This window comes from Panthera leo, chromosome A3, assembly GCF_018350215.1.
Source record: "Panthera leo isolate Ple1 chromosome A3, P.leo_Ple1_pat1.1, whole genome shotgun sequence".
NCBI classification, from domain to species: domain Eukaryota; kingdom Metazoa; phylum Chordata; class Mammalia; order Carnivora; family Felidae; genus Panthera; species Panthera leo.
In genome coordinates, this window is record NC_056681.1 from 88,984,405 (window position 1) to 89,007,742 (window position 23,338).

General features: G+C 35.6%; 1 protein-coding gene across 16 annotated transcripts in view; it reads right to left on the bottom strand.

Annotated features, from left to right (window-relative positions):
* EXOC6B (exocyst complex component 6B) overlaps positions 1–23,338 on the bottom strand; it is a 612,462-nt gene that overhangs the window by 490,208 nt on the left and 98,916 nt on the right. For all 16 annotated transcript variants that reach the window (XR_006200773.1, XR_006200772.1, XM_042932668.1 and 13 more), the window contains 3 exons: positions 21,992–22,082; positions 21,835–21,880; positions 9,137–9,341 (listed from right to left, as the gene is read on the bottom strand). Coding sequence is in view for 14 of the 16 variants with exons in the window: in XM_042932668.1 (XP_042788602.1) it covers positions 9,137–9,341; positions 21,835–21,880; positions 21,992–22,082 (342 nt within the window). In the remaining 2 variants the exon portion in view is untranslated. The remainder of the gene's footprint in view (positions 1–9,136; positions 9,342–21,834; positions 21,881–21,991; positions 22,083–23,338) is intronic.

The window sequence follows — 23,338 nt, forward strand, 5'->3', positions numbered from 1 at the left end:
CTTAGAACATTGTTTTTAAATATGTCTTTTCCTGAAAAATGTTAAGGTGTAGGTATATTAAATTTAATTAAATAACACAATAGACATTAATTGATTAACTATTTATTAACTATCTACAATCTCTAAGTACTATGCTAGTAAGGTACTGGGGCTATAAAAATAAAACCGTACCTCTGTCCTTATACAGACCACAGACTCGTTGGGAAGACAGATAAGTAAAGCAGCAATCACATTAATGGAGTTCCCCACTGCTATGAGATGTCACCTTGGAGGGCCCTTGTGGCTCTCCACCTTCACCATTCTCCTAGCTTAGCAACAAGCTAGTTCAGTAAAACTGACTTAGCTCTTCTGAAGAATACTAGGTCTCTTTAACTGATATAAGTGGCATTGATATGACAATTCTCCTTACCAAGACATTTCTCTGACCAGCAAGGATCCACCTAATATGTATTGACTGTCTTCTGCTTCCTCCCAGCTTCCCTATAACTGATCTAGGGCAGGGTCCCTCTCCTGAGGCACATCCTGCTGTTTGTACAGCAAAGCTGAACCCATCAGCCCCCTCCAGAAAATGACAGTAGAATGATGTTCCCACGCACTGTGCTGACTTTTCTGCCTATAAGGTTTACTGAGGGAATACTTACTTTACACCTGTATAGTGTGATGCTCATTGGTGTGTGTTTATGCTTCTTGCATGAGACCACCTTTGTCACTCATGAAATTCTTATATTTGGGTCAATTTCTATACTTGTATTCCGTTCTACTTGTTAGTTTATTTTTATGATACTATGTTTTATTATTGCTCAAAAGCCAAGGTTCAGTAAAAGAAATATTCTCAAAAAAAAATTAATCTTAAAATTAGTGAAATGTGTGTGTGTGCGTATACACACACACACACACACACACACACACACAATCTATAGGTATATATATTTGTGAGCAATGATATAAGTATCATAATAACTGTTCCTCCTCTAGATTCTCTAAGCACTGTTTTATTTTAGGATGAGCACACCACAAAACCATAACCTGTACTGAGAATCCATATGGTAATTTTCTCTTAAGTTTAATAAAAGAAAAATTTCTCCTAATAAGCTGATATGCTTTGCTTGGTCAAAGCAAATAAATATTATGTTTATTATAGATGCACACATATATATATGCCATAGTTTCCCTTTTTCTGTTAAAACAGAAAGTTCAAAACCAAACTGTGATACTGTCTTCAAATCAGATTTAAAAAATAATCTTTCCTCTCTCATCCCAACTCAACACCAGTACAAGGATATTGATCTTCTATACGTCATAGTCGTCTAATATATACATGATTTTTAACTGAAATCAGGTTCAAAATGTTTCAGAAGTATATATAACAAATAAATTTTTTTAAGGCAAGGAGAAAAAAGCTGTCTAAAAACAAGATCTAATTCAAGGCCAAAAACTGCCACTGGAAATTTAATTTTAGGAAGGAAAAAAAAGTATTTCAACACATCAAGTTTAACCTCTAATTATCTTCACCTCCAAACTGTTAAGAGTCTATTCGTAGTCACTATTCACCTAGAATAGTTCTCTTTTTTTTTTTTTTTAATTTAGCATTTATTATATCCCTGGGACTGAGCTAAGATACCTGATTTCCCAAAATTTTTCACATCTTTAAAAGAGAATTAAAAATTCCAACTTTATAGAATTGTGCAGACTGACAGGGATGCTTAGCAACCTACTCATTGTAATATAGCTACCAAATGGCAAGTCTAGGAGTCTAACCCAAACTCCAAAGTCTATTCCGTTAACTATCATATTACCTAATAGTAAACTCAATCCCTGCTATCAGACTATCTACCATACTCTGGTTGCCATTCGGATTGCTGCTTATTTCAATAATCCCTATAAAACAGCTCTCATATTCCCCTACCCCACCCCCAGGCCATCCACACCATTGAAGACCAAGGAGTAAAAACCAGTACAAATATATAAATACTGAAATCAAGAAGAAAAGAGAATATGAAGTGAATCCAAGAATACCAGACCAACTGAGCACCAGATTCTCTGACTCTAAAAGTCACATGCTGTTGGAGTTTTGCATAGAATCCAGCACAAAATAGGTTTCAAGGGCACTACTGCTTTTCCTTGGCAGTCATCACACGGCCTGTGTTAGCTCAGTTCATAGTATGGAGCCAGATCTAAGTCAAAGGATGTTCTACACAATAAATAAAAGAGCACATTTTGCTCTAGTCGAGACTTAACCAAAGAAAGTCAAGGGTTGAAAGAACCATGGAGACAACTAACCTCACCCAAGGAGCAGTTTCTTTAAAACCAGTTACTAAAGGAAGACTGCTTAGGAGCCTTCAATTTCTTTTATGGGCAACCAGTTCCTCTTCTAAGCAGCAGTTATACAACCCATATAATTTGGCAAAGCCAAGTTAGAATTTTAAAAGTAAATAAATCCCTCCCTTTGTTAAACAGCTTCACATAGAAATCAACCTAGCCAAGAATGTTTATATTACAAATGTTACTTCGCCTCACAAGGCCTAAGGCAAACTAATCAAAATAAGAAATACAGAACTTCCCTCCTGTACAAATCAGTTCCATAACAAGTGAATTACAGAAATCAATTTCAAGAGGAAAACTAGAAAACAGCAGACAATTAACAAAAAAGAAGCCTTTAGACATTTTTTATAAAATCACTTCAAGCCAAAATGAAGTTCTAAAATAAGATATGTAGAGTATTTTGGAAGCGTACAGGAAGAAAATCAACTTAAAAAATAAGACAGGATAAAAGGTAGGGTTTTTCTACATACTTTACAGATGGCTCTATTTCCCATGGCAGAAGCCACAGGTGGGTCCACTAAATGCTATCAATCCAATACCATGTTAAATATATATATATATATATATATATATATATATATATATATATGAAATGTGTATATATATATATATATATGAAATGTGTATATACATATATATATATATGAAATGTGTATATATATATATATATATATATATATATATATAGGAAATGAATGAATATTGAAGATTTTTTGAAAATAAAACATGACTACTTAACTTAAAATTCAACAAGGTAATAAATAGCAGAATGGACAATTTTTAAATTCCTCCTCAGATTCTACTAAATTGTTGAACTTCTAATTGTCATACTTTCACATTTTCTTACTTTTCTGCAGCTTTTTAGGTACGTGGGAAGACAGATGAAAAACTCAGAGACTTTTAGCTAGACACCATTTTAAACTAGATTATACCACTCTTTCCTAGCTCCAAAGCAAAATAAAAATGTACAGGTTAGTAAAAAAGTAATTCTACTCAAGACCAAAATAATGGAGTATATTAATTTTCGACTCCTGTAATAAATTCCTATAAACTTAGCAGCTTAAAACCACACAGTTATCTCAGTCTCCATGGGTTAGAAGTTCAGCATTTGCTGGGTCTTCTGCTCAGGATCTCACCAGGCTGAAATCATGGCGTCAGTCAGAGCTATGGTCTCATCTGGAACTCAGGGTCCTCTTCTAAACTGATTTATATTATAGGCAGAATTCAGTTCCGTGTGGTTGTAGGATTCTGGACCCCATTTCCTTGCCAGCTGTTAGCAATAGCTCTCAGCACCTCAAGCTGCCTACAGTTCCATGCCACCTGGCCCCTCCAAAACACAGCAATTTACTTCTTCAAGACCAACAGTAGCACATCTGCTGCAGCTTTAAATCTCTCTAACTTCTATATCTGATCTCCACTCCCTCTTTTAAAGGAGTTTGCCTGGTTAGATCAGGCCACATAATCAAGGAGGAGGATTTTACAGGACGCATGTACCAAGGGAGCAGGAATCTAGGGGCCATCTTGGAATTCTGCCTACCACATGCAATCAAAGCAAAAGCTTCCTAATGATAAAGCTTTATCTAGAGACAATATAACACTTTGAATACAGAGGAATGGATAAACCACATATCCTTCAGATCAGCCTCAAAAAGTATTTTTTGCAACGTATCTTTTGATAAAATTGGACAACAGTTTGAGATTATAATAACAGATAAAAGTTTGGAGCCTAATTTGGTCATTAAAGTTTAATCAGGGTGGAGCCTTCAGGTACTTTGCTTTTGCTGGTATATCCCGAAAAGAAACCAATCTACCAGCTGCCTCCATCATTTCACAGTACCAAGGACAGAGTCCACCCAGAGATCAATGCAGCAACTCAGGATATGGTGGGTAGAAGGCAAAGGGAGATGTCGACCATGAAAAAGCACAATCATCTGCCTAATTTCTAGAAGAGCTCAAACCAGTAACCAGTATTAAGTAAGACTTTCAAACCTATTTTGTCATATGGTTCCAAAGAAACCTACTTAGAAAAAAAATTTTTAAAGGAAAAGAACAAATTTCTATAGCCAAACCTGTGGTTGCTAAACTGAAAATAATAATGATGACAAAGTCCTAAATAGCATCATTGACAATGATGAAAATGAATTTACTAAAAACTGAATTAGTAAATCGGAAGGCAAACATATGCAAAGCAGGGGGAAGGTCAAAGAGATGAAATAGCAAAGAAAAAAGGCAAGAGAATGGAAGATACGGTTTTTTTTCAAACCTATATGGTAGCAGATTGTATCAGAGGCTAGCTAGCTATTCACCAAACCTATTTCTTGTTCCGCCTGGTCACACAGACAGACTAGATTTCCAAGCCTCACGTGCAGCGTGCAAGCTATAGCCAATGTAATATTGGCAGCGCGATTTGTATCACTTATAAGCCTGGTCCATAAAAATCCCCCAGGCCTTATTTACTCTTTTTCCTTCTGAAACAATGTTAGAAGACATGTGTTGAAGTGATAGAGCCACAAGTTAAGAAAAGTCCTGGATCCCTTGATGGTCACCTGAAGAAGAGCTACGCTACGAGGAGGATCCACTTCAGACTTCCAGTGAGCAAAAAATGAAACTTCTACGGTGAGATTTCAGAGCTTAGCTATTACAACAAGCAGAATTTTTTAAGGAAAACAGAAACTAGTATTGAAAGAATGGTTTTGCCTTAACAACGACAACAACAACAAAACTAAAATAAATGGCATTGATTTAGAGGTCAGGCAACAGGCAGCAAAAATATCTCTTTAACAAGTTGAAAGACTGGAGAACCCTGTAATACTGTGGCAAAACAACCAGTAAAACTGGAACCTAAAATAAATGAGAAGGCACACCACATGCCTATTAGGCCTGCAGCCTGATAAGTCAACGGAGAGTCAGAGTTATAACATACATCGGCATTTACTTTCTGCTTTTAGCAAGGTATTACATAAAAGAGATGAGCACAAAAAGAGTCTGCTGGTTTGCAAATAAAATTATAGGAAACAGAAGAAGTCCAGACACTTGGGCCTCAGAGAGTTAGAAAGCTGAACACATATAGAATCCCAACAGAAAAAGAATGGTAAAGGGCTGAGTAATAACATCCAAAGAATACTTCGAGTTGAACAAAGTGACCCAATTCCAAAGCAAAATCAGATTCAGGTATGGTTCTCTTACTCATTATTTCATATAGCCTCAAAGTAGGGACATTAAAGCAAGAAAGGCATAAGGCAAAGCCTATGCTCCCCCAACTCCACTACCTTCCCAATAGGGGCAAAGAAAAAAATCATTCCTCAAAATTATAGTTAGAAAAGAGCACCGGGTCTGGTGTCCACAGAGAACCTATAGGAAAGAAACAGATCAGAGGCTTACTAAGTTTTGAGGTAACTATAATGTCCACAAATCTGGACTAAATAAACTTTTAACTGTTTAGAGCCTTAAAACAACCCTTTGGGCCCCTACACCTGAAGAAGCAGAAAGCAGGCAGTCAAAGATAAACACACACACACACACACACACACACACACACACTTATACCTATAACTATATAGGGGGTATATGCATAAATATATCCACAGATATTAATGTGGATATATCTAGAAATAGAGAGAGAAAGAAGAGAGAATGAGACAGAGAGATGGTCTAAGAAAGGTATATTCCACAGCACTTGCTTCTTTTTGAAAAAGAAAAAAACAAAGAAAAAACAGAGTGCAACTAGGAGCCCAGAAGAACAGGCAAAGGAATTCCTCTCAGAGTGTTAATGTCTAAGCAAAAAAGATCCACTATTACCAAGCGAGAAAGATTTCCCAATGATGGCCCAAAAAGATTACATGATTTGCGTAAGAAGCAGGGAATACTGTGTGTCTCCCATTATTCCCTTTTCTATATGTAAGTTTTTGTTGTAGTTATTCTATTCTAGCCTCTTCATTGGAGGTGGGAGAGAACACAGGTGTAGACAGCTTGTCATCTGATTTCCTGGTCAGCAGCCCATCTGGATCTGGAGACATATCTGGATCTGATGAAGAGTTGTGAGCATCCCTGAAATATACTAGACTTTGAAATGGATGTACTAACTAGATGGGATACTAGAATACCCTCCTTGGGAAGGGTTAAGTGTATTCTATGGACAAGAGGAAGACTGAAGAGTTATTTGATGACCCTGTGTCAGAAACTAGCTATTATTCACCAAACACGTATCTTTCTCCTCTTAATGATAGAGTGAGAGTATATTTTCTCAGCCTCCTTTGCAGGTCGGTAAAGCCAAGTAATTAGGTTCTGGCCAATGACATGTGAGTAGAAGTAATAATATGTTGCATCCATGACTAGCCCTTAAAAATTATCCTACGTGCAAAATTCCCTGGCCCTTCTGTACCAATCTTCAAAGCCACATTAAAAATAGCAGAGCCACATGATGAAAAGATGCCCCAAATAACCAATGCGAAGAAAACCATCACAAGTCAGAAACACCATTTTGGGCTTGACATAAATGAAAAATAAACCACATCCTTTCCCTCTTTTCCAACATCCACAAATTCAAATAAATATTTATTGAACAACTACTATGTACAAAGTATGTGGTAATTTCTCTCTTTCCTACTTTCCTTACTTTTTAGGTACTACAGATTTTAAAATGTGTTAAGATATTTTTATTCAAAGATCTTAACTAACATAGCATAGGATAGCCATGCATGCAGTAAGAGCTATATTTGATATAAATTTTATAGGAAGTATGAAGGGTCATCAGTTAATTAAAAGTCCTGAATCTACAACAGTTTTCTTCACCATTTCTTTATATGGCACAGATATACCAAATAGCTAATAGTTTACACAGACTGAGTGCCACAGTAGACAAATTTTGCCTCAGTGTAACCTAAATTCTACTACAGGATCTGACCTTTACAAGCTGTCTGAACTTTAGCAAGACACTTCCCTGCCCTGGGCCTTAATTTCTTTAGATAATTAAGAGGTGAGACAAGATAATCTATATTAAATGAAATAATAACATTGTGTCTTTCACCAAAAAGGAATTGAAGTTAATTAATTTCTCAAGCAGAGGGCTAAAAGAAAAGGCAAGTTTAAAAAAGAATGCTTCTGGGGTGCCTGGGTGGCTCAGTCAGTTAAGTGTCTGACTTCAGCTCAGGTCATGATCTCACAGTTCATGAGTTTGAGCCCTACATCAGGTTCTATGCTGACAGCTCAGAGCCCGGAGCCTGCTTCAGATTCTGTGTCTCCCTCTCTCTCAGCCCCTCCGCTGCTCGCACTCTGTGTGTCTCTGTCTCAAAAATAAATAAGCATTAAAAAAATATTTTTTTTTTAATGTTTATTTATTTTTGAGACAGAGAGAGAGCATGAATGGGGGAGGGGCAGAGAGAGAGGGAGACACAGAATCGGAAGCAGGCTCCAGGCTCTGAGCCATCAGCCCAGAGCCCGACGCGGGGCTCGAACTCAGGGACCATGAGATCGTGGCCTGAGCTGAAGTCGGACCCTCAACCGACTGAGCCACCCAGGCGCCCCTAAAAAAATATTTTTTTAAAGAATGCTTCCACAGAGACTTTGTACTATACTCTCCTATATTTTGAAAGTTTAGAAAAAAATCTGTCAAACACAACAGAGACTTGTCTTGCAGAATACCTTCATTCCCGTACTCAAAAAATACACCCAGCAACACAGATATATTTTCAATGCTTAATTTTGTTTCTTCACCACTAAAAAAATGACATGATGTATTATTCCCATCAGGCTTATCATCATCAACTAGTTTTAAACTTTTCACATTAGAAAGTGTAGCATTGAAAAAATTAAAAGAAAGGGTAAAGAATATCAGCGTTGCCTTAGGAAAGGAATTTCCAACAGGCAAACCTCTTTTGCAAAATCAGACATCTGAAAAATTACCAAGACTTGTTGAGATCAAAAATATAACCTGCTCCCTCTTTCCTCCCAGAATGATAAGAACTCTATATGACTTATTCAAGAACATAGTTGTTTGTAGAACCAAACAACACTTTCCATAAACAATCGAATCTTCTGTTTATCGTTGTAAGCTATGTCATAAGGTATACTGAGATATTTCAATAAAATCCATGTGATTTAAATTTCAGAAGAGCAAGTAACACTGAAAATCATCACTGCTCTTTTATTCACAATGACAAAAGAAAAGAAAAGAAAAGAGAAATGACAAAAGAAAAGATGTTTCTTGGTGCCTTTCATGACTTGGAGATGAAGATACTGCAATAAAAAAAAATAAAAAAAGAAAGAAAAAACCTGAAAATTCTAATATGTTTGTGAATTTATAAGCTATAAAGAAATCTCTTTCTGTGATCATAATTCACAGCATTTCCCAAAAGGCCTTGTTTCATTGATACCCACTGATATCAGAAATAACAATTACAGAAATATTTATAAACAACATAATACCTTGTTTACATAGTAAGTAATCAACCAAAGATACCTGCAGCACAATTTAGCTCATTACCGAGAAAGAGACCTTTTAAAAATCTTAGGGCTTCAAATCATATCCAAAGTGAAGGAAAATATTCAAAAAACAGAAAGACCTCTTCAAAGTCCCAATATAAACCATCACAATCAATCCATATTTACTGAACATCCACAGAGCAAAACAATAAACTAGCAAATAATTCACTGCTCTGTTAAAAAAATAAAACACATTTTTAATCATATGTCCCCATAAAGAGGAAGGACTTCCCTAAAATGACAAGAAATAGTTAAGACACTTACAAAGAGAAACCTGTATTTAACTGAACACTAGCAAAGTCATTGGCCAACCTATCATAAACGCAAGACCTACTTGCTTCATGGCAGTCTCTCCGATTTTGTCTGAATGTTTGCGGATACTCTCCAAAAAGTCTTTGAGATCAGACATAGAAACATCCTTAATTTCTTCTCGAAGCTTGGGGATGTTGTCCACCATCACCTTGCAGAATCGATAGTGGCTTACTTGAGGCAGATAGGTATGCTCTAGATGTTCCAGAGTTTTCAGTGCAGGATAATGCCTATAAAAGGAATTGTATCACCTTTAGCTCAACTCAGTCTTCTTTAGGGCCACAGATATATTCCTCAGGTAAAATTTCTGGCCTCAATTAGTTTTGACTGCACATTAAGACAAATACAGTATTAAGTTTCAATAAAAACATCAATGGGAAAGTGTCAAATTATTAAAAATTAATATATGCACTAAAGGACTCAGTAAATTCCAATCAAAAAAGATTTTACCCCAAGAAAATAGAAAACTTAGAAAATCTACCAATGAAATTATACAAAAAATAAATGAAAACACAAGATGATCATATCAATGCCAAAACAATCATCCTATAAAATAAAGTACTTAAGTTTAAACTTCCAACTATGGCACAGGGAAGAACTCAGAAAATCTTCTACCCAAAAAAACAAATATCATCAAATCTTTTCAGGGCTCTGGAAATCGACCAAAGAAGAACAAACTGAAAAGTGTTTTTTCATGAAAACTGTTGAACAATGGAACTTGGTGGTGCTCTCTCCTGGGGCTTCCTCCATCAACCCTCCAACTCCACCCACTCCCCATTCCCCCTCCCTCCCATTGGTTATATTGGTTTGTCATAAAAACCAGCAGCTTCCCTGCCTTTATAAGGAGTGGCATTATTAGGAAAAGTAGCAAACTCCAGATGGATGGATGGATAAATGGAAGGAAGGAAAGAAGGAAGGAAGGAAAGAAGGAAGGAAGGAAGGAAGGAAGGAAGGAAGGAAGGAGGGAGGGAGGGAGGAAGGGAGGAAGGGAGGAAGGGAGGAAGGGAGGAAGGAAGGAGGGAGGAAGGAAGGAAGGAAGGAAGGAAGGAAGGAAGGAAGGAAGGAAGGATGGATCCAGCTCTCCTGGCCTGAAGTTGGTCTGGGTTGGGATAAAGGGCAGATTGGAGGACTAACCAGAAATTTAACATACGTATGTAAATAAGAGACCCATGAAAGGGCCTGATAGCTCTTAGTATATCCTAGCTGATTGAGGCTGTGCACACATGCAGAAAGACACCCAAAAGAGCCTAAGCACTCCACACAACCCTGGCTGACAAGGAGGCAGCAGGCACACACGTAGAAAGCCTGGCAAAAACTAAAAGCTCAGGCTGATTTGAAAACTGCCTGAAATTTTGATGTATTCTGTTGCTTACACACAAATCCACTGACAAAGGGTAAAAACCTTATTGGCGTAAGTTTGTTTGAGTGAAAACCTTGGACTAATCCTTAGTTGATGACTATCTTTTAACAATAAAAATGAAATACATTCCAAAATAAAGACAGAGAATTCCTTGATCTGCCTTAGAAAAAATACTAATGGAAGCCATAAAAGAAATGGCAACAGAAATTAACTTTAATTCACAGAAATAAATGAAGAGCATAGGAAATAGTAAATATATGTGAAATACAAAAGACTAAATATTTTTTCTTTTCTCATTTTAATTTCATTAAGAGAAAAAATTTAAAAGCAATGATTATAATACTGTATCATTGGGTTTATAAAATATAGAGATGTAATATATATATGACAATAATAGCACACAAAAAGAGGAAAGAAATGGAGCTAAGTTGAAGCGAAACCACTACTATATATTCTACCAAAACTACATCAGCATTGACCTAAAGTCAAAGTAGGCTATGATACATGAAGATACAGATTATAATCCACAGAGCAACCTCTAAGAAAATAACGCAAAAAATGTATCATTAAAAAATCAACAGAGGAATTAAAATAGTATACTATAAAATATTTCATACAAGAAAAAGAGAGAAAAGGGTAAGAACAAAAAGACACGAAAAACTGAAAACAAAAAGTAAAACTCAACCGCATCAATAACTACATTAAATCTAAATGGACTAATAAACACTTCAGTCAAAAGGTACATTGTCAGACAGGAGGCGCCTGGGTGGCTCAGTCAGCTGAGCATCCAACTCGGTTTCGGCTCAGGTCATGATCTTGGGGTTTCATGGATTTGAGCTCCGTGTCGGAGCTCTCCGTGCTGGCAGAGTGGAGCTTGCTTGGGATTCCCTCTCTCTCCCTTTCTCTCTCTGCCCCTTCCCAACTCATGCTATCTCTGTCTCTCTTAAGTAATAAATAAATAAACTTAAAAAAAAAAAGGCAAATTGTCAGACAGGATTTAAAAAGAATGATCCAACTATATGTCCTCTACAAGAAACACAGTTTAGATTCAGAGATAAAAGTAGGTTATTAAAGTAAAAGATGGAATAAAATATACCATGGGAAAAGTAATCATAAAAGTGCTGTAGTGGCTATATTTATATCAGATACAATAGATTTTAAGAAAAGAAATATTGCTGGTTAGGTAGAAGTAAATATTGCTGGTAATGCAATAGTAAAGAAAGTAATATTTATCTGATAGGTAGGAAAGCTTCCATAAGCATAAGAGAACAAATAAAACTAAAATTAATAAGGTTGACAAAGTAAAATCAAAATAAGTCATACATTAAAAAAAATAAGAATAACGAAGAAACAAAAACTTGGTAAAGATTATTGACAACAGAAAAACTTAAGGTTTTTTTTAAAAGCAATGAACAAAAAGCAATGAGCAAAGAAAAGTCACAAACATTGAAAAGGCCAATATATTGGCGGGGGGGGGGGGGGGGGGGGGTGTAGAATTGAACAGATATGTAAAAAAATACAAATCAAAAACATAGTTTTGTCATTCAAACTCCCAAAGATTTCTCAAAAGATATGGGTATTATTATCAGAGGTTTCAATAAATGAGAATTTACTACCTGCTGGTAAACAAATTTGTATTAATGAAACAAGTTTTCAGGGAAGAATTTTACCATGACAAGCATTCTAACCAGTTGCATTTCCAAAAAGAAATATTAGGTTTACAAAAATATATAAGCCTCTTGAATTGTAGCCATTTATATTAGCCAATAAAAAGCTAATCTAGGTGTCTAATAACAATGAGTTGGTTAAACACATCATTATATATCAATGTAGTCAAAGACTAAAAGCAAAATGTTTACAGTATTGTTGAGTAAAAGTTATGTCAAAAATAAAACTTACAGGTATAATCATAATGTTTACAAAATTATAAACATGTATACATGTATAATTATGAATATATGTGCATGTATGAGCTATGTATCACTAACTACACTCATACACACATACATAAGTACACAGAAAATGTCTAGAAAGATATACACGAAAATGTTAAGCCATGATTTTTTTTCCTTTGGATAGCAACATTATGGGTGACAATTTTCCTCATGTTTTTCATTTCCTAATTTCCATACTTCCCATGATATATTTAGTATAGGAAAAACTCAGTTCTGATCTTATAAATAAAAGAACTGATAGCTCTGTTTCAGATTTTAAGAATGAATTTCATGGTAGATACTTAAGTTCTTCTCACTCCAATGTACTTAGTACCATAAACACTAAGGACTAGAGACTGGTTTTACTGATTTTTTTATTGTTTTTCCCTCATATGTTCCAAAAATCAAAATCTTAGTACAAATAAATAGAGGGTAGAAAGATTTATTTCCCCTACATTTAGAAATAAAAGTACAAATAGAGTTAATGTGAAATGGTTGCTTTTATTTATTACAATTTTACAGACTCAAAAACAGTAAAATTCACATGGCTTAGCGTAAACAGAATGGTGTTTATACTACAATTAGGTATGAAGAGCTATGTGCAATAAAATGCAATTCCTCTAGAGAGAAACCTTAGAAAGGATAGAAAGCCAGAAATTAAGCCAAAAAGATAAACACACTTTGGGGTTTAGTTATATTTTGGAACATTGTTTATAGAATGAGAAAAATCTAACAGTGTTGCCTGCGGACACAGGCACATTCACTGATGAGACACATGGCTGCGTGCTGAAAACATCTGGTCTGTCAAATAACTCCACGTTTTTCAAGGCTAATTAGTACAAAACCCAGTGATTCCTGGCAACAAAGAATGTCACCTTATTTCCCCATCGTCCTTTCCCTAGCATATTCATGCTCCAAATATAACAGTCCAATAAATTATTCAAATTTCTAGTGTATTTCAATATCTGTGACAGGTTAAAGAATGATAGCCAATTAAACACCTGTATAGCAGACACCAAAAGAAAAAATTTCTATTGCCAGCTGCCATGGAAATCTAAAACCAGATTTTGACATTACTTTTGACAACCTCTAAACATTATTAAAAAGGAATCAAAAGTCAAATTCCTAAGTTTCATTTGCATGTGTGCTAGTTTTCCCTGTCTCCCCCTCATTAGGCTCCCTAACAGAAATGTGAGCAGAAAGAAAGTAAATGAAACAGAAGCAGGTAATATAAAAGAAGAAGGAAGGGAAAGACATTTAAATAATCCGGTAAATTGGATAACTAAGGTCAGAATAATTTAGACATAGTTGAATGCTATTGTGAGAAGAGGAATGTTAATTCTAGGCAAATTAAATTTTGGTCCTTTCTTGCCATGGTACAGAACTCTTTCACAATAATGATTTTTAAAATTCTAATAAGTGATCTTTTAAAGCAGATCACAACTATCCATGAGAAATTTTTATAAATTCAGAGTATGATAAGAATATGAAATGAAAGCTCTCACCACAGGAAATATTAGTGCCTTTCCTAATCAAAAAGCACCATTAACAAATATTTAATCCTTTCACCGTATTAACAAGTAGAAAGATGGTCAGATATCTTTCCTTAGGAAGCATAAAACCTAGAAGTATTATCAGTATTTACAGCTTAAAACAAAAACAAAAACAAAAACAACAACTAGGCTTCCAGCCATGAAGGAGTAACAAGGAACAGTCACGAACTCCCAGTCTTAAAAAGCAGAATACTGGCTAACATATAAAATCTGTTTTCAGATAGTGGACATTCAGTGGCGTCTGATAAAAGGGAGACAAAAAAGGTAAGTTTAATAATTATGCAGATTATCTACCTGAATGTGATTTCTACATCATGGACACAAAGAAAACCTAAACAGAGCCCAGCAGCTTAGCAGAGTTAGAGTCAGAGACAGAAGTTCAGAAAAGCTGACACAACTTTAGGTTGTACAGCAGAAATCCAAACAAAAAGAGGGAGAGGGAGCAATGCAGAAAAAAAAGACTGCAGAATCTACAGAATCAACACAGGGGTTCCCTTAAGTCTTTGCCGAGTACTAAGTCAGTCATAGAAAAAGTGGGATTCCACACAGACAGGCAAAAACAAGGGAAGGAAGGAAAGGTAGGCAGGGAAGGGAAAGAGGGGAGGGAGGGAGGGAGGGAGAGACAGAAAGACACCAGGAAGATGTATGATAAACACTTCAAAGAGCTCAGACAATGCTGGGGAACCTTGGTGTAGAATCCCTAGGAATTCCTGAGTTATTCAGAGTACATGAATACTGCTCTGAACTACCCGTGAAACGAAGGTGCAGCTCCAAAGATTAAAAAGAGGGGACAGAGGGGGCATGCCTGGGTGGCTCAGTGGCTTAAGCATCAGACTCTTGGTTTCCTCTCAGGTCATGATCTCACAGTTCATGGGTTCAAGCCCCGCATCAGGTTCCACACTCCTGGCGCAGAGTCTGCTTGGGATTCTCTCCCTCCCTCTCTCCCTGCCCCTCCCCTGTCCATGTGCACGCTCACGCACTCTTTCTCTTTCGCTCTCAAAAATAAAAAAATAAACTTTAAAAATGGGTTTGAGGAGATCAAATAGATCTGCAAACAACTCAACTATTTGCCAAAACAAAGAGCAACACTCTCTAAGGGAAAAAAAGGCTCTCAAAACTCCAGACACTCAGCAACATAATATAATGTTCGTTATCCAATCAAAAATTATTAGATATGGTAAGAACCAACAAATTGATCTACAACTAGGAAAAACAAAATCAGTCTGCAGAAAGAGATCCAAAATGCCAGAAGTGACAGAACTAGCAAAGAAGTACATGAAAAGAGATATCAGAGCCATATACATGTAATTAATGAAAGACACAAAAATGAGAAATTAAACATAAAAAAAAAAAAAAATGGAACTCCTAAAGATGAAACACATATTATCTGAAATGAAAATATCACTGGATAGGATTAAAAGAAGATTAGACAATACAAAAGAGAGAGATCAGTGCACTTGAACACAGCAATAAAATCTGTCGCATATGAGGCAAAGAGAGAAAAAAGACTGGGGAAAAGATAGATCTTCAAGTCATCTACGGGATTATTCAAAGTTGTCTAACATAGATGTAACTGAAGTCCTAGAATGAGGATGGGAAAAGGACAGAAAAAAATGTTTGGAAAAACAGTATCTGAACATTTTCCAGATTTTAAGAAAATTATAAACCTACAATCCAAAAAGCTAGACAAACCACAAGGAGGATAAATTCACATAAATGCATGCATACACACATATGGACACCAAAGTGAATCAAAATCAAATTGCTAAGAAAAAAATGACACAGATAAAAGTTTTAAAACAGCTTAAGGAAAGACACATTAAGTACAGAGTGACAAAGATAAGACTGCTCACATACCTTTCCTTCAGAAACCACATAAACAAGAAGACAAAGAAATGCCATCTTAACTAATGAATCTTTACACCTAGAATTCTATGCCCTTCAAAAAAATTTTTCAAAAACAAAGGGTAACAATAAGATATTATGTCACACTCACCAAGATGGCCATAATCAAAAAGACAGACAATAATAAATAGCAATATACTGAATTTGCAGAAATTGAAATCTTCATATGCTGCTAGTGGAAGGCAAAATGGCATAACTGATTTGGAAAACAGTCTGACAGTTCCTCAAATGGTTAAACATACAGTTACCACAGGATCCAGCAAAGCCATTCCTAGGTATACAGCCAAGAGAAATGAAAACATATGTCCACACAAAAACTTGAAACAAAAATTCATAGCAGTATTATTCATAAAAGCCAAAAAGTAGAAACAACCCAAATGTTCATCAACTGATGAATGGATAAATAAAATGTGGTATATCTATACAATGGAATATTATTCAGCAATAAGAAGAAACGAAATACTGAAATATGGCATAACATGGATGAGTTTTGACAATATTATGTTAAACGAAAGAAGCCAATCACAAAGAACCACATATTGTAGAATTCCATTTATAGTAAATGTCCAGAATAGGCAAATCTATAGAGACAGAAAGTAAATTAGTAGTTCCCAGTAGCTGGCAAGTTTTGTGTGTGTGTTCGGGGTTGGGGGGAGGGTAGTAACAACTAAGGGACTCAGAGTTTCTTTTGAAAAGAATAAAAGCATTCTAAAATTGATTGTAGTGATAGCTGCACAACTCTGTGAATACAATAAAAACCACTGAATTATACATTTTAAATGGATGAATTAATAATGTAGAAACTATATCTCAAAAAAAGCTGTTAAAATATTTTAAATAAAAAGGATATTAAAAAATAGACCATGTAAAGACTAAACAAAAAGCAGTAGTGGCTATGTTAATACGAAACAACATTTTTTTTTTTGTTTTGTTTTATTTATTTGAGAGAGAGAGAGAGAGAGAGAGAGCGAGCATGAGTCGGAGAGAGAAAGAATCTCAAGCAGGCTCCACACTCAGCACAGGCCCCGCTGCACGGCTCAATCCCACAACTCTGGGATCATGACCTGAGCCAAAATCAAGAGTTGCCCGCTCACCTGACAGAGCCACCCAGGCACCCCAACATATATTTAAAAAAAAAAAAAAAAAAAAAAGAATATTACCAGGGATAAAGAGGAACCTTCATAATAATAAACTGGTCATCTCATCAAGAAGATATAACGAAGATATAACAATGCTAAATGTATATGCACCCAACAAGAAAGCTTCAAAATACAACAGCAAGAACTGAAAGAACAGAAAAAAGAAATTTGCAAATCCACAATCATAACAGACAATCTCAACATTACTGTCAGCAATTGACAAATACAAAATCACTAGGATGTAGAAAACCTGAACAACACTGTTAATCAAGGGTATCTAAATAACGGTTAAAGAATGCCCTATTCAACAACAGAATATACGTAATTTTGAGGTATACATGAAATTTTCACCAAAACAGACCATATGCTGGGCCATTAAAACAAGTTTCACCAAACATTTAAAAAGTTGAAATCATACATCTTACATTCATGAACACAGTGAACTAAAATTACAAATCAATTTTTTTAAACCTGAAAAATCTACTACTTGGAAATTAACCAATTCATTTCTAAATAATGAGATTAAATTTCTAAAATCACAAAGGAATTAAAACATTTGAGATAAAAGGGGGAAAAAAACACATCATCATAAAACAGGTAAGAGCAGTTAATGCACTGCTAAGAGAAAAATGTACAGCTTTAAATGGCTACATTAGAAAATAACCAAAATCTACCTTATAAAGCTAGAAAAGAGGGAATTAAACCTCAAGTAAGTAGGAGAAAGAAAATACTAAAAATAATAGCAGAAATCAGTAAATAACAGTAAAACCTAAAGATGCTTTTCAGAAAAAACATTAGTGCAACAGATAAACTTGTAGCTAGAAGAATCAAAGAGACCGAGAGAGAAAAGACACAAATTATCAACTAAGTAACGAAAGAGAAAGCATTACTACAGAGCCCACACATGTTAAAATTATAAGGGAATATCCTGAACAATTTTGAGATGGACCAGCATGGTGTGCAAGGGACCTAGTGGAGTGCGGAGGATGTCCATATACGAAGGCAGCCTGGCATGGAGTGTCAGAGCCCAGGAGAGATGACAAGGGCATTCAGCCAGGACTTACAGTATTACAGCCCAAGTGGAGTACAGAGGATACCACAGAGGAGGGCAACTCAGTGTGCAGTGTTGAGAAGGTAAAGAGTTGCAGTGACAGCGATGATACGTGATTAGTTTCATACAAGGAAATGATTCAGTAAGTAAATGTATTAAGAGCAATGAAAACCAGGTTACTCACTAATGAGTACACCAAGCACATATATCCTGGCTTCTACATAACATTCTCTACCAAAAGAACCATAGTTACTCGGAGAGTTGACTGACTCCAGGGCTGCAACAGGCATAAGACGAACCTGAAAAATACCTCCTTCGTAACAAAGTCCTCAAAAAATTAAGAGGACATATTAAAAGGACATAGAAGCCAGACACAGAAGCACCACTGGTGCCATTCAGGATAATTTGAACAAAACAAATCATACTAATAAATCATGACTCATCAAATAAAATAAGAAACTGTGAGTCCATACTGACATAAAAAAAATTAAAGTGAAAATCTGATGACAAATGATTAATTTATATAACTATAAAATACCTCCCCACAAAATTTTTAATTGCAAATGTAAAAAAGAGCAACTTTACAATGCAAATGTCTGAAAGACACCATCTTAATCAAGTAATCAAAGTGGACATCATCACTGATAGGACAAATAAAATTTATGTGCCACCTGTAAGATGCAATGAGAACGCAGCACCCACTTTGTGATATTCCAGCCAAAGACATAAAACGTGAATCTAACCATGAGAAAGCATCAGACAACTCCAAACTGAGGAGCATTCTACATAAAAATTGGCCTGTAATATTCAAAAGTGGCAAAGTCATGGAAGTCAAGGAAAGACTGAGGACAGTTCCAGGCTGAAGAATAAAGAGACATGACCATTAAATGCAACACACGTTTTAAACTGGATTCTTTTGCTGTAAAGAACATGACTGAGATAATTACCAAAATCTGAATTGGGTATGAGGATTAGATGCTACTAAAATATCAATGTTAATTTCTATTCTCTGTTGCACTGTGGCTGCACAGAAGAGTGTCTTTATTGCTCGGAAATCACACTAAAGTATTTGGGGAGGGTGTCACATTAGCAACTTAAAACTGATTCAAGAAAAAACACAGTTAATTTATACTGTACTTGAGAATGTTTAAAAATAAAATTTTTTAAAGACCACAAAATAAATGATAATAACAAAATTTACAACTACTATAACAACAAAAAGCACTAACTTTACAAAGTTATTAGACAAGCCATGCATTGAAAGAAAATATTTGCAGGATATTCCTAATAAGAGGAAAAGGTATCCAAAGCATATTAATGAATTCTAATAAATGAAAAAACAACAAGAACAAACCTGAGAGAAAAATGGGCAAAATAATGAAAGAAAATCCAAATGTCCAAAAACCAATCTCACTAGTAATCAAAAAAATGAAAACGCAGAATAATGGTCTATCATTTCATAATCATCAGACTGGCAAAAACCACAAAGTCTCACAATACAGATGTTACCTAAAGGTGGAGTAACAGACCTCCCCAAAAAAATGACAGTGGGAGTCTAAATTGATAAATCACTTTGGAGAATAATACCTAGTAAGAACAAATACATGAAAATCCTTTTTTTGATCCAGCCGATCTCTTTCTAGGTATAAACCATATACCAGCAGAACTGGTACTACCTGGGAGCTTGGTAGAAGATGCCTAATCTCCAGAATGGCCTCAGACCTACTGAATTAAGAATCTACATTTAACAAATCCCCATGTGATTTGTATATATAGCAACATGTGAAGAACATAGTTCTCAAGAAACCCTGAATGTGTGAACAAAGAGACACAAACAAGAATATTTATTGAACCACCGTCTGCATAGCAAACAACTGGAGACACATCAAATGTCCTTCACAGTATGTGAGGACAGCTATCTTGTAGCAACAACAATCCCAAAAATCTCAGTGTCTTAAAGCAAAGATTTATAACTTACTCATACTATACACCCATGCCAGGTTGGCAGAGAAGTTCTGTTCACTGCAGTTACTAAGGGATTCAACCAACATCTTGAAAGTTACCATTGGTCACACCCAAAGGAAAACAGACCTCTGGAAGGGCCTTGTGCTAGAAAGTAACTGCTAAGCCCAAAAGTAACATTCACCACTTCTGCTCACATCTTATCAGTCACACAGCCCAATGGAGCCCAGGAAACATAATCCTACTATGGCGCCAGAAGAAGACTGAGCTGGAAGTATTGGTGCACAGCACTTATAACAACTACTGGAAATGAGAGGGGAAATGTGAATTATTTACATAATGGACTATTATGAAGGATTAAAGTAAGTGAACTAGATCTATATACATAAATAAATTCTCCATTAGTGTGGAAGCCCCATAACAGCAGATATTTTTGTCTGTTTTCTTCAGAGCTGTATCCCCAAGAACAATGCCTAGCATATAGTAAGTACTCCATTCATTTTTGTTGAATGAATGAATGAATGAATGAATGAATCTCAAAAAAAACTGACTGAGAACCATTCATGTACATGTTTTTAAAAACACAAAATAATACAATATATGATTTGTAGACGTTAAAAACATGGACTAGAAAGACACCAAATTTATGATACTGGTTTCCTCAGGGGAGTAGTGAAAGGAATAGGGTTAAGGAAAGGGACATAAATCTTATCTGTAATTGTAAAAAATGTCTATCTTTACCTCTCTCTGTCCAGATATGTCTATATTCGTCTATGTGTATTTATATATATATAAATCAAAACTGGAAAATTATTAATATCTGTTAATTCAGAGAAGCTGGCACACAGTGTTTTTTTTTTTTTATTCTCTGTAATCTTCTGTAATTTTAGAACGTTACTAAGAGGTTATCAGAAAAATAACACTACTTTCATATCTCACTGAACAGAACTTCTCCTATTATCTTACCTACATTCTCATATGTGAACACATCCTCCTGAGAAAAAGATGGGTGTCTAAGAAATTCAAAACACTTTGATGCTTCATGCTTTTTAGGCTTTAAAATTCTTGAGGATTTAATGGTTTTATTAACAATATTTCTATTGTTATTTCAATATCACATTTTAATTCTATACTTTTTCCCTTGAAACCTAGGTAAAAATCAACATTCCAGAAAGATGTGTCCTGTTTATCAGACAGCTTCACAGACCCCCTCATACTGCAGCACACTCCACAGTAGGGAGGGTGGGGATGCTTACTCTAGCTTGGGAAGAAGAGTGGAAGAGTCACTATAGACATTCCTTTGGAGTAAAACCAGAAGAAAACAACAGCCTCCATAATCATGTGAACCAGCTCCCTAAAATCAATCAGTCAATACCTCCCTCCCTCCCTCACTCTACACATAGACTTCCTCCCTCTTTCTCTCTCTCTCTCTCTACTGATTCTGTTTCAGTGAAGAACCCTAAGTCACCCCTGCACCAGAACCAGTAATCATTTTTCTACTACAATACTAAACCAAAGCATGTTTCTCCAATAAACTACCACTAAAAGTTACGTTTTACCCCTGAAAGACCAGGTCTTCTAAAAACCAAACTATGAGTAGTGTTTTTCTTATTAAACATGATATATGGCAAAATACATCAGCATACCAGCAGTGTATGTAAGTAAGTCTCAGGATGAATCAACAGATATACAAAAGGCTAGAGAGGATGTTATACGGACTTAATTATTTCTTGAAAGGTTAGGCTAAATATGGACCTTAAAACTATCCTAATTAACAGAAATTTTAGATAATAAAAAATATTCAATAAAAAAATCTTACCTTTTAGTTTTCATCTGGTCCCTCAGTTTGCTATACATCTCTAGGACTTGAAAGAAAAGGGGGAAAAGAGCATATAAGTATTATTCAGAGCAAGTGAAAAACTTATTAAAGCTAAAGGAATTACATCAAGAATCCTAGTCCATTTCCAGCTCCTCACCTGGAAGACACAGCATTAATTTATCAACAGTGGCTGAAATATTTCTCTGTTGTAGTCGACACTGCTTCAGCTCTTCCATTGCTATTACCAGCTTGGCAAGAGGAAAAAAAACTGAATTATGCCAGTAGCTGTAAATAAAAAGCTTTCAGTCACATTTTTCCACCCTGTGTTCAATTCATCAGAAAATCCCAGACAGTTTCATAGAAAGACCTGCCAAGTGAACTAAGAAACTGCCTTTCTCAACTAGTAAAACATTCCTGCGTGGTTTCCCATTTTCTCCCCAAGATACATACTATACTGGAAAAGGCCAGCTAAAGTGGAATCCTAAAATCCAGGGGCTATCCAGAAGAAAAGAAAAAACTTGCAGATTTTCTCCAAGCCTTACTCAGACCCTTCATTATGCTTGGTTTCATCAAATCTTCTGAGAAGATCCTATGTTTCTCTCATCAGTGCGAGGCTCCTTGAGGGAAACAGTCCTCCCTATATTGCTTCAGTTGGGTTTTAAACATAATCTTCAACTAAATCTCTATTTTAACAAATAAACCACATGCTTAGAGGTTATGGCTTTTCCAAGAGTTCCAGTTTAGGGAAGAGTAACTCACTTTTCCTTCCCATTTGAAGTCATACCACACTACAACTAGAAGAAACTGCATTCTCTGTGTAATTTTAAATATGTGAGACAAACTTTCAAAAAACAGTAATCTACATGGCTTTTTGTGGTACTCATCCCGAACCTACACCTAAAAAACATTATCTGCTTAGGTAATACCATACAAAAAAAGAGAGAGAGAGAGAGAGAGAGAGAGAGAGAGAGAGAGAGAGAGAACAGCCCTGATTAAGTCATTGATAAAACAATCAAAAGCTAGTCTTAAAAATTATTAAAACTAAGTAAGTACTAGTCAGTAATAAAAGTACATGACACAAAGAACAGTGATGGTCTGCAAGTCAGAAAATAATTGCTATGCAAATTTTAGCAAATCATCTGTTTTAGTTTCCTCACCAATAAAATGGCGATAATACCTGTCCTGATTTATCATAGGCCTGTCATGGGAATCAAGTGAGAAAAAGGATGTAAAATAATCTTGTAAACTGTGATGGCTTAAATGGCATTATATCAATTAATGGAATCACTGATTCACTTTTTAACAAGTATTTATGGAGCACCCACCTTGTGCCAGTCACTGTTTAGGCAGGCAGAGGGAATATGGCAATGAATAAAACAAACAAAAATTCCCGACTTCACGGAGCTTAATTTCTAATGGAAGGAGACAGACAGAAAACAAACATACCACTAAAAATATGTAATAGTAGAGCACGATAGGTGCAGTGGAGAAAAATAAAGCACGA